The sequence below is a fragment of the Centropristis striata genome, chromosome 5 (genome assembly GCF_030273125.1).
Source record: "Centropristis striata isolate RG_2023a ecotype Rhode Island chromosome 5, C.striata_1.0, whole genome shotgun sequence".
NCBI lineage: Eukaryota > Metazoa > Chordata > Actinopteri > Perciformes > Serranidae > Centropristis > Centropristis striata.
This window is the reverse complement of record NC_081521.1, coordinates 24021911-24035884: the sequence shown is the minus strand read 5'-3', so window position 1 is coordinate 24035884 and position 13974 is coordinate 24021911. Positions and strand designations below refer to the sequence as shown.

The 13974-nt window shown below is 40.0% G+C and overlaps 1 protein-coding gene across 3 annotated transcripts in view; it reads right to left on the bottom strand.

Moving 5' to 3' along the window:
* The window catches only part of LOC131972062 (TOX high mobility group box family member 2-like), an 89367-nt gene extending 76459 nt beyond the window's left edge, over window positions 1–12908 (bottom strand). For all 3 annotated transcript variants that reach the window (XM_059333810.1, XM_059333811.1, XM_059333813.1), the window contains exon 1: window positions 12323–12908. In XM_059333810.1, coding sequence (XP_059189793.1) covers window positions 12323–12427 — 105 coding nt within the window. In that variant the 5' untranslated portion in view covers window positions 12428–12908. The remainder of the gene's footprint in view (window positions 1–12322) is intronic.
* Between the last annotated feature and the right edge of the window lie 1066 nt (window positions 12909–13974).

The window sequence follows — 13974 nt, the reverse complement described above, 5'->3', positions numbered from 1 at the left end:
TTGTGGAGGTCTAATTGGGCAACTTGGGATTTTTTTGCTATCACCTCAATCCAATCATAGCACCTATTGGCCCGCAGTGATGTCGAGCGTTTGTGGTTACAGTTTCATCAATGTGAGAAAATGACTAACAGAACATAATGACAATATTTGGATTGCTATTGCTAGACTACAAGGAATACACAATAGGGTATCTAGATGTTAAAAATGAAACTTGTTATGTCAGCTGAAATTAATGGCATATTAAAACTGAGAATGTTGTGTGTGGTGCTGAGAAAATGTCACATTGACTGACAACCACTGCAGCCAATCAGGAAATGAAGAAAATTCCCCAGACCTCAAACTGAGCTGCGGTCTGGACCGAGCAGCAACCTCCTGCGCTGTAAAAAATGAAGTGCCAAAAACTGCAGTTCCTCAAATGGCCACTTGGGGCTGGCTCCAAAAATGAGTCAATCCCTATAGACTTCCATGTTAAAATGCCCAACTTTACAGCAGAAATACACATATTGACAGCCTGGTGCAAAAATTGATTTTGGTCTGATTTCCCTCTTCATGATAGCTGTACATGGGGTGAAATTTTATATAACTCCCCCATTACATAAAGGCTTCAATTTATGCAAAATTAGGGGCGTGACCAATTTGTGTAACCGGCGGGTGTCGTCACCGGTTTAGATTTCAGGAGGGATGGGTGATATGGCCAAAATCTTATTTCATATCACAGTAACTATATATCATGATACAGCAATTGTTCTGTAAATTTAATTACAATTTTAATTAAAATGTTCATTTTAAATCATCATATGGTGCAGAAAAACTAAAATTATTTCTAAATGGAAGCTTTAAGTGTTACAGACTTTAAGGTTAACAAAATGCCTCCTCCTGCTCTGTATTTACAACTTTAATCTCCCAGATCACTTTAATGGATTCATGAGATCACAAGATCACAAAATCATGTGAGTTCACAAGATTCTGAGACAACCAGTGAGCTTCTGCAGTGAAAATGGTATGGCCAAATTTCTAACGATGAATACATTTCTAGAGTAGCGCAATATACAAGTGCTTCTCAATACATTAGAATATCATGGAAAAGTCAATTTCCAGTAGTTCAAGTCAAATAGCCCCAACCAAGTATTGAGTGCATAGTACATACTTTTCAGAGGTCAACATTTTCATATTAAACATACTTTTTAAAATTGGTCTTTTGTAATATATTAAAAAAAAATTGAGACACTGAATTTTAGGTCTTCATTAAATGTAAGCCATAATCATTATGATTAGAAGAAATTAAATAAATTAAGACATGAAATGTTTCAGTTTATGTGTGTAATTGATCTATATATATTATTATTTCCACTTTTTGAATTGATTTATTGACATAAATATACTTTCTATGATATTCTAATTTATTGAGATGCACCTGTATACGGTCATATCGCCCGACCCTCGGTTTCAGTGACCAGGAATCATTTGGCCCATCCCAGCTACAACCACACTACAAGTTTTGGCCCACTTTTTAATTAACCAGGGTGGCCAACAGCCAAAGCCATCCCACTGAGTTTCACGATGGCTCTTCAGGCACCAGAAGAACCATGTTTTACACCGTCCATAGCCTGACCTCATGAGCCCAGAGTCCAATTTATCTCCTGCTTAACAACTTTATCTGTTTTGTTTTGTCCCTCTTAGTCCTAATCTGCCCACAGCCACAGAAAAAAACACCTACATGCAAATTGAGATACAGAGCCACTGGTAGCTTTTAGCTCCCTCAACTCTTAAAGCCTTCTAGTTCTGCTGATAATCACCATGATACTTGAACACTTTGAATATAGCTCAGTTTTGCATTTTGCTACATTTTTATGCAAATGTAATGCCTGATGGTATATGAGTTGTTTGAAAGCTTGTTTCCTACATAGCAGCAATACGAACACACATCCCTATGAAGTACAACTCCTTTATCTCCTTTGTGTCTGAATATGTGATAATGCACATGACCTCTGGTGGCTCTGTAGAGGTTGACGAGGTTAAAGAGTTCACTGCCACACTTATATAAGTACTGTTTATTATTTGTGGCTGGTGTCTATGACAGTGCCATTATCATGTGTACTCAAAGTGATAAGATTCAAATCATTTACTAAAACACTTTCTTCAATGACTCATATAGCGCATACTGTGGGATGAGGTTTTGTGAGGTGGCACTAAGATGCAGAGGAGATGAATGCATACTGTTTCTATATGGTTGGTTTTATTATTGCTTTCATGTCTTCTTTTATGTACAGGGGATTTTTAGCTCAAACCACCAGGCGTGACAGTGACTGTAGGGGAAACACTGCATTCAAGTCAGCGAGTTAGAATTTAAAACTGCTTTTTTATCCAGTCTTTGCGCCCATGCAAGTTTATGGTGGGAGGCAGCTGATGCTTTTGCTCTAAAACTCTCTTAGATTGCATCATTATTTTTCCACCTGATATTTAGACACTTTAATGGAATTGTGTCATAATCCAGTGATTATATAAATTCATGTATGTAAACACTGCCTACTGTTTTACACTCGTCGATGACCGATTCTAGATACAGAGAAAAGCAAAACATTTCTCAGTTTTTAACAATGGAAAAAGTGAGGACAATGAGCGATGATAGAAGCTGTGTTATTTTTCAACAAGTCACCGTGTCAGTTGAGAATTTCCTTTGTGTGCGTCTCTGTGTTCGGGGGATGTCGCATGAATGGGCAGTCAGCATTTAGGGTTCAAAAGAAAACAGCAGCCTGAGCTCCTGTCTGTGTGAAAACCAAGGCTACGGTGCTCTGTATCAAGTGCCATTGTTTTGGTAATAGTAAACCTGGGGCACTTGCCAGGAGGCATTAGTCATTCATCTAACAAGTTCCACAAAGCAAACCACAAAGTGCCCCACTGTCGACTTCCTCTCATTGAATTCTGAGCACATAAGCAAATTTTCAAGTATCTTACAGAAAGGCATAAACTTTCTGACACCAGCTACCTGAAGTATGGCTGCCATGTTTGTTTATTTGTGTGTTTCCCTGACAGGAAGCCAGCTCATTTGGAAGCATGTTGAGTTTTTTTTTGAGGGAGAGAACGGAGAGGGAGAGAGAGAGAGAAGAAGGGAGGTGGCGGGTGAAAGGCGGATAGGAGGGGATTAGGGCGGAGTGCAAATTTTCAGCAGGCCAGGCATATGACATGATCTCTAATTACCCACAAAGCACTGTGTAACCCGAGCCACAGATTAGGCTGCATTATCAGGCTTAATAAAACATGACCATCTCTCAGTTTTCACTCCCTTTCCCTGCCCGGCTGCCACAAACATTTGTCCCTGGTTATGACATTCCTGATGCCTTTGCTAAGTCACTGGTCTAACTGTACCTGTTGCTGTTTTACTGTAGCAACATGTGCAGGTTTGCAGCTTTTTCTCTGTTTTATGTCATAGTAAACTGAGTATCTTTGTGATTTGGACTGTTGGTTGGACAAAAAAGAGGTAAGAAGATGTCACCTTTAGAAAATTGTCATGGACATATTTCACACTTGTGTCAAACTTGTGCCACTTGTGCCAAAACTAAATCGTTATTTGCAGCATTTAAAAATGACAGAAAATGACCCGGTTACAGATCTGTAGATTACTGTATCCCTAAAGGTACTTTCTTCCAAAAAAAAGTCTAATTTATGGCCCCAAGTCCTCTGGGGAACCTCAAAAAAATATTTTTTTGAATCAACGCAAAGCAATAACTACACAAGAAGTGAACTTCCAAAACAAAAACTGACATTGCCATTTTTTGCCAACAAATAGTGACAAAATAATGAGCTCATAGACAGGCAAAATGTACATTTTAGAATATGCTTTGCAAGTCATTTACTGTCACCTACAAAACAAGCACCCCTAGGATTCATATTGCAGTCATATTATACTAGATATGAAAAGTTATAATGAACAAGAATGTCGAGACAAACTGGGACAATTAACTTCAAGAACTGTTGTTTGACAGTGCAGCTCTCCAGCCTATGATTTAAGCTAAATACATGACAATTGCAGGTTGTTTTATGGGAGTTTTATTATTGTTTTCCTCACACAAGTTAGTCATAATTGAATTCTTCTGATTTACTGTTTTGGTTCCTGTTAAAAAGGTTGTGTCTTATCTACAAATTATACTAGAGATTGCACAATATTATTAGTTATTTGTAATATATGTATGTATATATTCATATGTTTGTTTGCCTTGTGCATTAAACTTTTTGGTTGTGTTATCATCCTTTCTAAATTTTGACATCTGACCCAAGAACATAGTTAAGATTCAGCCCTTTTACAATGACAACATGGCACTAAAATATGCATCACACTTTAACCAGGTCAAGCAAAAGGCCCTGAGAAGGACCATTCAGGGGGTTAAGGGGTAAAAGACAAATATTTACTGTCGTCTGATTAAAGATAAAGTTTCTGCTGGTGTTCTTTACATGCTTATTCGTATTTTATGTTAAAAATGAGGAGGGCCCGACACCAAATCCTGCTTTGGGTCCCTAAAAGTTAAAGCCTGGCTGTGCAATTGACACAAGTCCTGGTTTTCTAGAGAATAACTATTTGTGGAAAGGCATGATGTTGCTTTTTAATTCTTTAAATGTAAATTTCTAATGCAAAATTCCATACACCTTCCAAATTGCAGAGATATTCATTTCCTGAAGACCTGGGCAAATAAAACCACAAACTAGAGAGATAAAAAGTTTTTGTAATTTTGCAGAAATTACCGTTCAGTCATCCGTCTGTTAAAAACAAAAAGTCCTCTTCTGTCTTAAACTTTCTTTTTTCACTTTCACATACACGACACTCCACTATTGGGTGCATAATATACGTACACACAAACTATGCTTCTTTATGACTTTCACCTGAGTGTTTATACAGTGTGGACCTGCTACTTTCACATTAGTTAATAATGTGAATAATTCTTCCACTGCTAAGGTGCCAGCACCACACATAAAAGCATGCATAGACACGCATATGCACACACATACACATATACTTGCTTGGTCCACGTGGGTTGTGCCAGTAAGTGCTGCTTTAGGCTATGGTTTTTCACTACTGTCTACTGTGTTATTAACAATTCTATAAAAAGAGTTGCTCAAGTTTCCCTTTCCTGTGTGTTAACAACCCCGTCGAGCTGCTATGAGGTTGCTGAAGCTCAGTTAAGAGTGAGACAAGTCCTCGATAGCATAACGCCATTGACCGTATGTCATAATTTCCAAAATCCTACTTTTCTTTCCTCTGTTTGTTTTTCTTAGCGACATCACTCATCGACATGGCTCGTTGCCAGCTTGAGACTAAATAGGTCGACAACACAAAGAGAGGGCCTCTTTCTCTCGCTTTCCCTCCCTTTTCTCAACCCACAAGTCTCCTCTAACCTCTCTAGCTCCTTTTTTCTTTAGCAACATCTATCTCGATTCCTTTCTATTTTTCCCATCTCTCTACAGCAAACTTCTCCATTCCTCTCTGTTTTAGGCGATTCCCATGTCTTAAACCAAAGATAATAGCATTGCGAGAACTAAAACCATGGTATTACCGCTGTACTTTCTGTCACACTTCTCTCTCGGCCCATTGTAGACGATCATGGAGCTCATCATTAGCTTTCAAAGAGGAAGAATGAGCCACAGTTTGATTACCTCGGTGGCTCTGTGGGCTCCCACAGTCTCTGCTGACTGAATTGGACGCAGACGATTACAGCCTTGCACAGGCAATTATATCTGCCTGCTAAATATGTCACACATAATAAACACATGCTCCTGACAGACAAGGGACAAGGCGAGACAGTCACAGCTGGGGAAAGAGGAAAGAGAGCAAATTCACGATCATATGGATTTATCCACCCTGTCTTCCTCAAGTGGAAACCTCTCGCAGTCCCAATCAATGCAAGTCAGTGAATTAATGACCAGTGCTCAGGTTAGAAGTCACAGATCTGCCAGTGAATGGCCTAAAAAAGTATTCTGATTATCCATCTTCCTAAAGAATAAGATTGATCTACAGATGTGGCACAGTCAGAAAAAAAACGCTGTATTAAAAACTTGAGGGGCTTTCAAATTGTTCTGCTTTACATGCAATGTTTATGTGTTTGGACCATTAATTTAACTTTCAGATGAGCTCAGTCCCTTCAGGCTGCAGTGTAAACACGGCACTGACACCAGGCCGATAATATTTGTAAAGGATATTCAGTGAAAACAAGGGAGGGAAAGAGCCTTAAATCCCTGGCAAGGAGCTTATACCATGGCCCATGGTGTTTGCACAGGACATACCTCAGGAAGCTGGGACAACTGGGAATGTTTGTCCAGCTTTCACCCTCGTCCATGCATACATACATTACAGTACATACAGCACAGTGCATACTGTACATACATGCATATATACATACTGTACATACAACATGTTGTATATACTGAACATACACATGGTACATATGTCTACACATACATACATAGGGTACATAACAAGCAGCAACCTCTGGGTCTGAAAAGTGCCATAGACCTGCATTCTATCTGGTGTCCAGCAGGGGGCGACTGCACTGGCGTTTAAAAAGAAGTCAGACTGTATTGAAGTCTACGAGAAAATGACCCTACTTCTCATCTGATTTATTACTTGACCAAACATTTTCCTAATGACTTTACGGTCTCAGTATTCAGTTTCAAGTGTTTAATACAGCATGATGTTATTTTTGTAAATTATGTCCGATAAAGCAAGGTATGCTTCAGGGTGTTCACTGGAACTTTGACCCTTTCACAATGTGTTTTGTAACTGTAACATTTTGCTGGTTTAAAAAGAAGAGGAGTTTGAAGATGCCCCTTGTTACCCTAGCTTTCTAGCTAGTGCTAGCATTAGCTTATAGCTTTGTCCTTCTGGGATCCCAATTCGTTCTGTGCATGTAGCTACTGGTTCTTAAAGATGATAATTTGATGCTTTTCTTAGCATTCATGATAATAAACTAAAAAGGCTTTGGATTTTTGGAGTGTTGGTAGGATAAAACACACCATTTGAAGAAGTCACGTCATTTTGCATTATTTTATTGGCAAAGCTATTAATTGATTGGTAGTGAAAATAATCGTTAGTTAGCCCTATAGTTAGAACTCAAAGATTTTCCATTTAAAATTATATAAAACAGAAAAAAAACTTTCTGTTAACTGACTGATGAATCAACTTTGATCATTTCAGCTCTTGTACATATATATATATATACAGTACATGCATGGCCTACGGGCATTCTTACAGTCCACTCCTTATTTGTCTACATGTGTTTACCTTGAGCACTGAAACTCTGGCTGGGTTTTGTACAAGCTTAGATACATAATATCTGTGGTATATTGTAGCTTTCCCTATCATCCTCTGGGGCCTTTTCTTCTGTTTTCTATTGCTTAACATACTTACCTCATGTTTAAAAAAAACATGATGGGTCAGCTCAAAGTTTCAATATCTTATCAGTGCAACTGAGTTCAACCAACAGCAATACAGCTTCGACAATGCTGATTTAATTATGAGGGATGACAAACCTTTGATGAACTCTCTCAGATAGATATATAGATTATTTGAACATCAGTTTCACCCCGCTGCCACACATCGCTCCTTCTGAGGGTTTGCAGCCATTAACAAACATAATCAACATTTAACTAAACACCCAGGGGCCTACTCTGCAGCAGGTGCTGGTGCTGTTTCTTTTTCTTTCTTCTTCTGCAGTAAGAATGAGAATGCCATCGCACTGCCCCATGGGAAGGCCCAGGCTGACTAATGTAAGCACACTACAGTGGGGCGGCTGGTCTTAATTATGGTAACAGACGCTGAGGGGGACGCACTGGTACCCACCAACGAGGAAGTAGCTCAGCACTGCCAGGGCCAATAATTAGCACACGGGTAGCCCCCCACCACCACACACAGACACACATTCATAATGTCACTCTCATAACCTACATCAAACACTGCATTTGAAGGCCAAACAAAGGGACACGGCTTAAAGTCTTACTTCCTTTCAACCAATATTCATGTGTGTCTACATTTAAGAGAACTAACTTTATAGAAATCTCCAAAACAAAGTCACATCTCAAAAAACAGATGTATACACCTTCTGGTTTGTTGGGGAAAAAGGACTATTTGGAGTAAAAAAAAAAATTATAAGGCAAGAAATCTCTGTGCCATGTGCAGGCTCTGTGACTCAGCCAATGTCAGAGCCAATTCCAGTTTTATTGAAATGATTTCAAATGGCCGGAATCCCTATTAAAAATCTCCTCCGTGTGTCGGGGCAGGGAGAATATGATTTAGTGGCTGTTTTTGCTCTGCCCCTGCTCGCTGTGTGTCACCAGCCCTTACTGTGGTATGCATGGCCTTCCTCTGCACGGGGCTATGAAAGCAATTGTGATTGTGATTCCGTAGTCAGCAAAACGCTTGAATGGCCCGAGTTAGCATGCACAGGCACACACACACACACACACACACACACACACACACACACACACACACACACACACACACTCGCACTGTCCCCATACTGGGCCACTGATTACTTCAACCCATTTGACTCTCACTCATCCTTTGATTCTCCCTTTCTGCCTCTCTGTCACATACCACAGAGTTTGTCATTAGCTAATAGCAACAATGCCACTCAACATGAGCAAATACTACAGCCTTCATTACGGCTAGTGGTTAATTTTTCAGCCAAGTACTAAAAACAACTGCTGTGCATTTATCCAAACTAACAATAAATATGCGTTTATCCAAGAGCATGTTCCACTTGAGGTTGATCAGTTGATGGAAACTGACTGAATATGTTAATGCAAAGTAATCAAACCTTTGCAAAGCATACACCAGGCAGTGCTCCTGTAATAAAAAATAAAACTGAGATAAGGCATTCAAATGAAGCGCATCATAACCCAGCTTATCTGTAGCAGAGGAGACCACCAACTAACAAAGCCAGCTCCTCAGTCATGCCCTATCTAAGCAGATATCAGTTGTTGGGAGGATATATGAGCTGGGTGGGGCCTGTGTGTATAAACACAGGGCCTGCTCTCTGCACTCCATGCTATTGCTATACTGTATGCAGCACCTCACCTCAGCAGCAGCAGCTCTGTTTGATTAAGGTATTCAAATAAAGGAGCAGACACTATGTTCCCATTTCGCAGAGCAAACTAAAAGTGCCGGCCAATTACAGTTGTACTGTACATGTTGTGCGGGACAAAATGCATCTTTATACTTTCAACAAATTAGTATTTGCACGGTGTATATTAGCAATATATGTACTATGCAGCCTGTGAGGCAGCAGACAGCATTACAACATGGCACAGTTTAATATTACCATCAGAGCACAAAGCTGTTAAAATGGTATTATTCTGTGTCATTTCTCTTCTGCTGTAAGAGAGCACCATAGTAATAAAAGGCATGCACACTCACAGAGAAATAAAGTGACTATTGAAGGTATTGAAGTAGAAATCTTCAGGGTTATTTATGGATCTTGATGAATCATCTCAATCCACGCTTGAAGTACTTTTTCTGCTCATTTTATGCACATTTTTCTTTGCATTCTTCTTCTTCACATTTTTCCTGTTTTACAGTTCTGAACTTCTAAGTGATTACAGTCTTTGCACAAACTGATTTGGCGAGCAGAGTGATTCATGTTACTTGAGGAGAAGCCGATGACAAATGCTGGCTGGAAAAAAAGGTTCACATTTGCCTCCTCGCAAGACGGTTTTGTTGATCTCGGACAACACTGCCACATAACAGAACTGATTCACACGGCGATTAGTGATCACAGTTATTATCAGCAAATTGAGTAAAGGTGACAGAGACAATACATCCAGTGGCACTGCATGCACTATTATGAATGAAACAAGCTCCAAATGAGCAGTGTGACAAAAGCTGAAAGCTATGACAGCCGCACACATTCTCTCGGGAAGTCACATAAACTTGATAATTACTCAAACTAGGCTCGAGTCCGCGCGCAGCATTCAGAGTGAGTCACACAAAACAGGTTTGCAAATAAACAGACAATAAAGCTAAAATACCAGCACATGCTCATTTTATCCAATTAATCTTGTGTGAGAGTCAGATTAACACTGTTAATTTCACAGCGATAAAAGGAGAGATGTTTTCTCAGGCTGTAAATTGCTTCTTCTTTTCTTTAAAAAAAAAAAAAAAAAGAGATACTGAAGCAGCCAGAACAGAGTAATGGTGCTTAATCTCTGCCAAATTGCAACCATCTTACCAAAATCGTCCTTTTATTCAAAATATATTGACTCCTTTCCAGTATGATTATCCCAAAAGAATATTCTCAAGCTAAACTAGAAGCCAAAAAAAACCCACCAGCAAATTCAGACCAAAATATCTGCATGAATATGCAAAGTAAGCCCATAAAAACAATTGACCTTAATGCTATGATTAGCCTTTTGCCTTCACGCTGCTTCAGAAAGAAACCTGGGTTAGAATCAGACCAAGCAGGGCTGTCAGAAATGATTAGCATCGGGCAGATCAGATCCGTAGATACAGTACCTACATAACAAATCAGATGTCTCTTTAGTGCCACAGCCAGTTTGACAAGCGTTTGAGGAGAGGAACTTGACCCCTGTGCACCGTGTTAACAGGACACCAAGTGATCCCTGCTGCTCCCGGCCCTCATTTGCATTGCTAGTGAAGGTAGTTAGTGTTACACTTGTGATGACAGCAAATTATACCTCCCCTTGTGGAAAGAACCCCCCACTCCCTCGAGCAAAAGGGAGTGGAGGGATTTCAATAATTCAAACGAACACTTGTAATTTTGAGGGGCGCCACACTTTTGTGTCGGTGGCAGTGTCACTTTCCCTTATGAAAGCACTTCATATAATTTAATATCTTTGTTTCCAGGATTCATGCAGTGTGTGGATATCAGCATATTTCTTGAGATTATCCGCATGGAGGATGATCCTAATTCGTTTGACCTACAAAAAAGATAGCCTGTGTGGAGTAGACAGTTATATGAGCCCATTTCTGTGTCACAGGTGCTTTATCAGGAAATGTTTTATACAGACCTAATTTCTTGTGATCTAATTAATCGCTTAATAAAACTGTATCCTGATTGAGTTTTTTTCTTTTTTATTTCACACTCATGCTACCAAACCTGAGCACATACCATTGTTGCACCATAAAGATCTATATTGGGAGATGATCTTTTCAGTTGAAATGTTCCATTCGGTTACAGAGACTTTCCATTGCCCACACAGTGAAAGACAAACATCCCCAACTATCATTCCACTCATTTCCATACCTGAAAGACATTTTAATGTGAGAAAGCAAGCCAAAGAAGTCCAAACCATCTGCATCTACAGCAGCAGGTCAACATCCAGAGCCTGTTGATTTGTAATATGCCGACCACGGTAAGTGGCAACAACTAAATCTAGTGAAAGCTGTGAATCTTTAAATCAAACAGTTTAACATATTTTTCATAGTGAATATATATTGTGTTTGTGGTACTCATGCATACTTTTGTTGAGCGTATCTTACTTTGTGGTGTGTTTTTTTTTTTTATCTCTTATGCCAACACATTTACAGATTTCTAGTGTTGCCCCATTCTTCATGTTATTTATAACAGGATTAGTAAGCGCTGGTTGTTTTTCCACAAAGGGATGATGATTTTTTTTTTCTTGGAAAATGTCAAACTACAAAACATTCATCATAATGCTGTTTTAAATGCCACCTGCGCACTTGCAATGGAGTCAGTGCAGGTCACAAGCCAAAAGCCGCGGGGTGTCAGAACTGAGAGAAGAGAGAAAAGAGTGATACTTGTACCAGCCAGACTCTGTGGTCTCTCCTTACAAAGTAATTAACAGTACATTACTGGCACACATCCATTTAATCGTTGAACTCCCAGTGGAAAAGCATGTAAGCTATAAGAAATCATTGAGAGGGAAGATAATGTTGGAGCAGAGAGCAGCAGAGTGGGGCAGTATGGATTCTATACAGCCTCTGGTATTCCACATCGGGTGGGACACTTAATGCCAGCTTTGCGCGAGACACAACTGCACAATCTCACAGGGGAAATAACATAATAACTATGTTGGTTAGAGGAGGAAAAAAAGTTGCACTACACGTTTTCTTTCAACAGCAAAATAGAATGATTGCAGGTTTCAGTAAGTGATTTAAAAGCAGTCCATCCCTGCACAGGTCACTTTATCTGCTGACACTTGACATTTTTTGGAGAGTGTGTAGCTGTGCGTTTGGGGCAAGTGAGCACCCGTGGATTTAAAAAAGAAAAAGCATGCGTTTAAATGTTGCAGGCTCACGTAGAGAGACAGGTGTAACATTTCAATGCACGAGGCAACACAGTTTGTTATTTACCTTGTTCGAGTGGTAATAGTCCAACGAGCTCAGACAACTTGGATCAGTCGGTAGGGAGCATGAACCCACATTAGCCGGGGGCGCAGGATAAAATCTCACGTCCATCTCAGGTTGTGCGAGACTGAAGGCATGAAATCACTTTCAGCGTCTTTTTGACTCACTATTGTCTCAGCACAAACACAACAGCCGAAGCAGGAGAGACAAAACACAAGTGGGGGAGTTTTTTTTACTCAGTACACTCTTCCCTCACATCCGTTCGCGGCCGAACTTCGGCACCAACTCTGGTGATGCGCAGTCCTCCTCACTCTCAGAGCCCCGCACCAGGATGCGAAACACTCACTCACTCAAAAAAACGGAGAGCACAAATTTCATGGATACACACGTGTTGGCAAAACTATCCCGTTGCTCCAGAACAAATAAACCTCCAACTCAGATCCTCCCTCTCTCTTTTTCTTTTTAAAGATCTTTTTCTAGCGCTGAACAGCAACCCATAAATGTGCAGCCTCTGTTTTTCCCCACTGCTCTCAGGACTCCATACAGGCTTTGTTATGGAGGTGCATATTCTTGCATTGGTTCCAGTACAGAAGTGGTTGGACTTCCCTCTGCCATGCGACCTCTGCCGATAATAAACGGGAAAGAGGAACGGAGGGAGAAGGGGGAGGGGAGATTGGTGGCTGCCTTGGCAACCGCTCTCCTTTCTGCAACTGCGCGCTTCTGATTAGCTGGAAATGTAGTAGTGTGCACGGCTGTGCATTATAAAGCGCACTCCGCTTCCATCAGTGCTTCATAAAGGCTTCCATTTGGGTTATTGTGCCAAGGCGGATGGGAGGAGGTTGCACAGGAGTCTCTCTGTACTTCCACCATGTTTTTATGTATTTTTAAAAATATTTTTATTTGCACAACTACAACCTGAACCTGTTGTGTGTTTAATGTCACTTGATTATACAAAACCTAGTCACAGTCTACAGCCTACAGCCCAAGGCAGTGAGCAAAATTTATTTGGATGGGCCTCCTCTCATTTTCACTGTGATGATATAGGTTAAAGCACAGACACAAAACTCTATTATTAGATATTTTCATTCTTAATAAATCCTGTGTTGGTGTTGCAATTTAAAAAGTACATTTAAATAAGTTGTTTTTGTCTCCAGTCGCGCTTGCATTTTTAGTTTTAGTGTTACTTTCATTAAAAGCCTCATTATAAATAAAATAAAATAAAATAGGTTCTCAGTTGACTTATCTGGTTAAAAAATGAAATAAAAGGGCAAAAATGCAAGATTTAAACTGTAATAATAATCTCACAACAATGCAGAGCAGCTATCACTTTTTAAAGCGTGTGAAATATAGTATGCTCGGGGTAAAATATATACAAGGAGGTTTAATCTCGAATTGCCATACAGTTGCAAATGTGTGTGGGGAGAAGCTGGGGCTGTGAGAGCTGCCTCTGACAGCTCACTGAATGTGATGGATAGCACACCCTTGCCCTGTGATGTGCATGCACATTTGATGTTGAAATGGCCTATCCATGGGACCATTGTCTTTCAATCATGTCAAGGCAAAGTACAGAACAGAGCACATTTTCTGCTGCCTGGCGTTATTACTATGCCACAGTTTACAGCACAATCCATGCACCCTGCCTGTACAGAAATATCCCT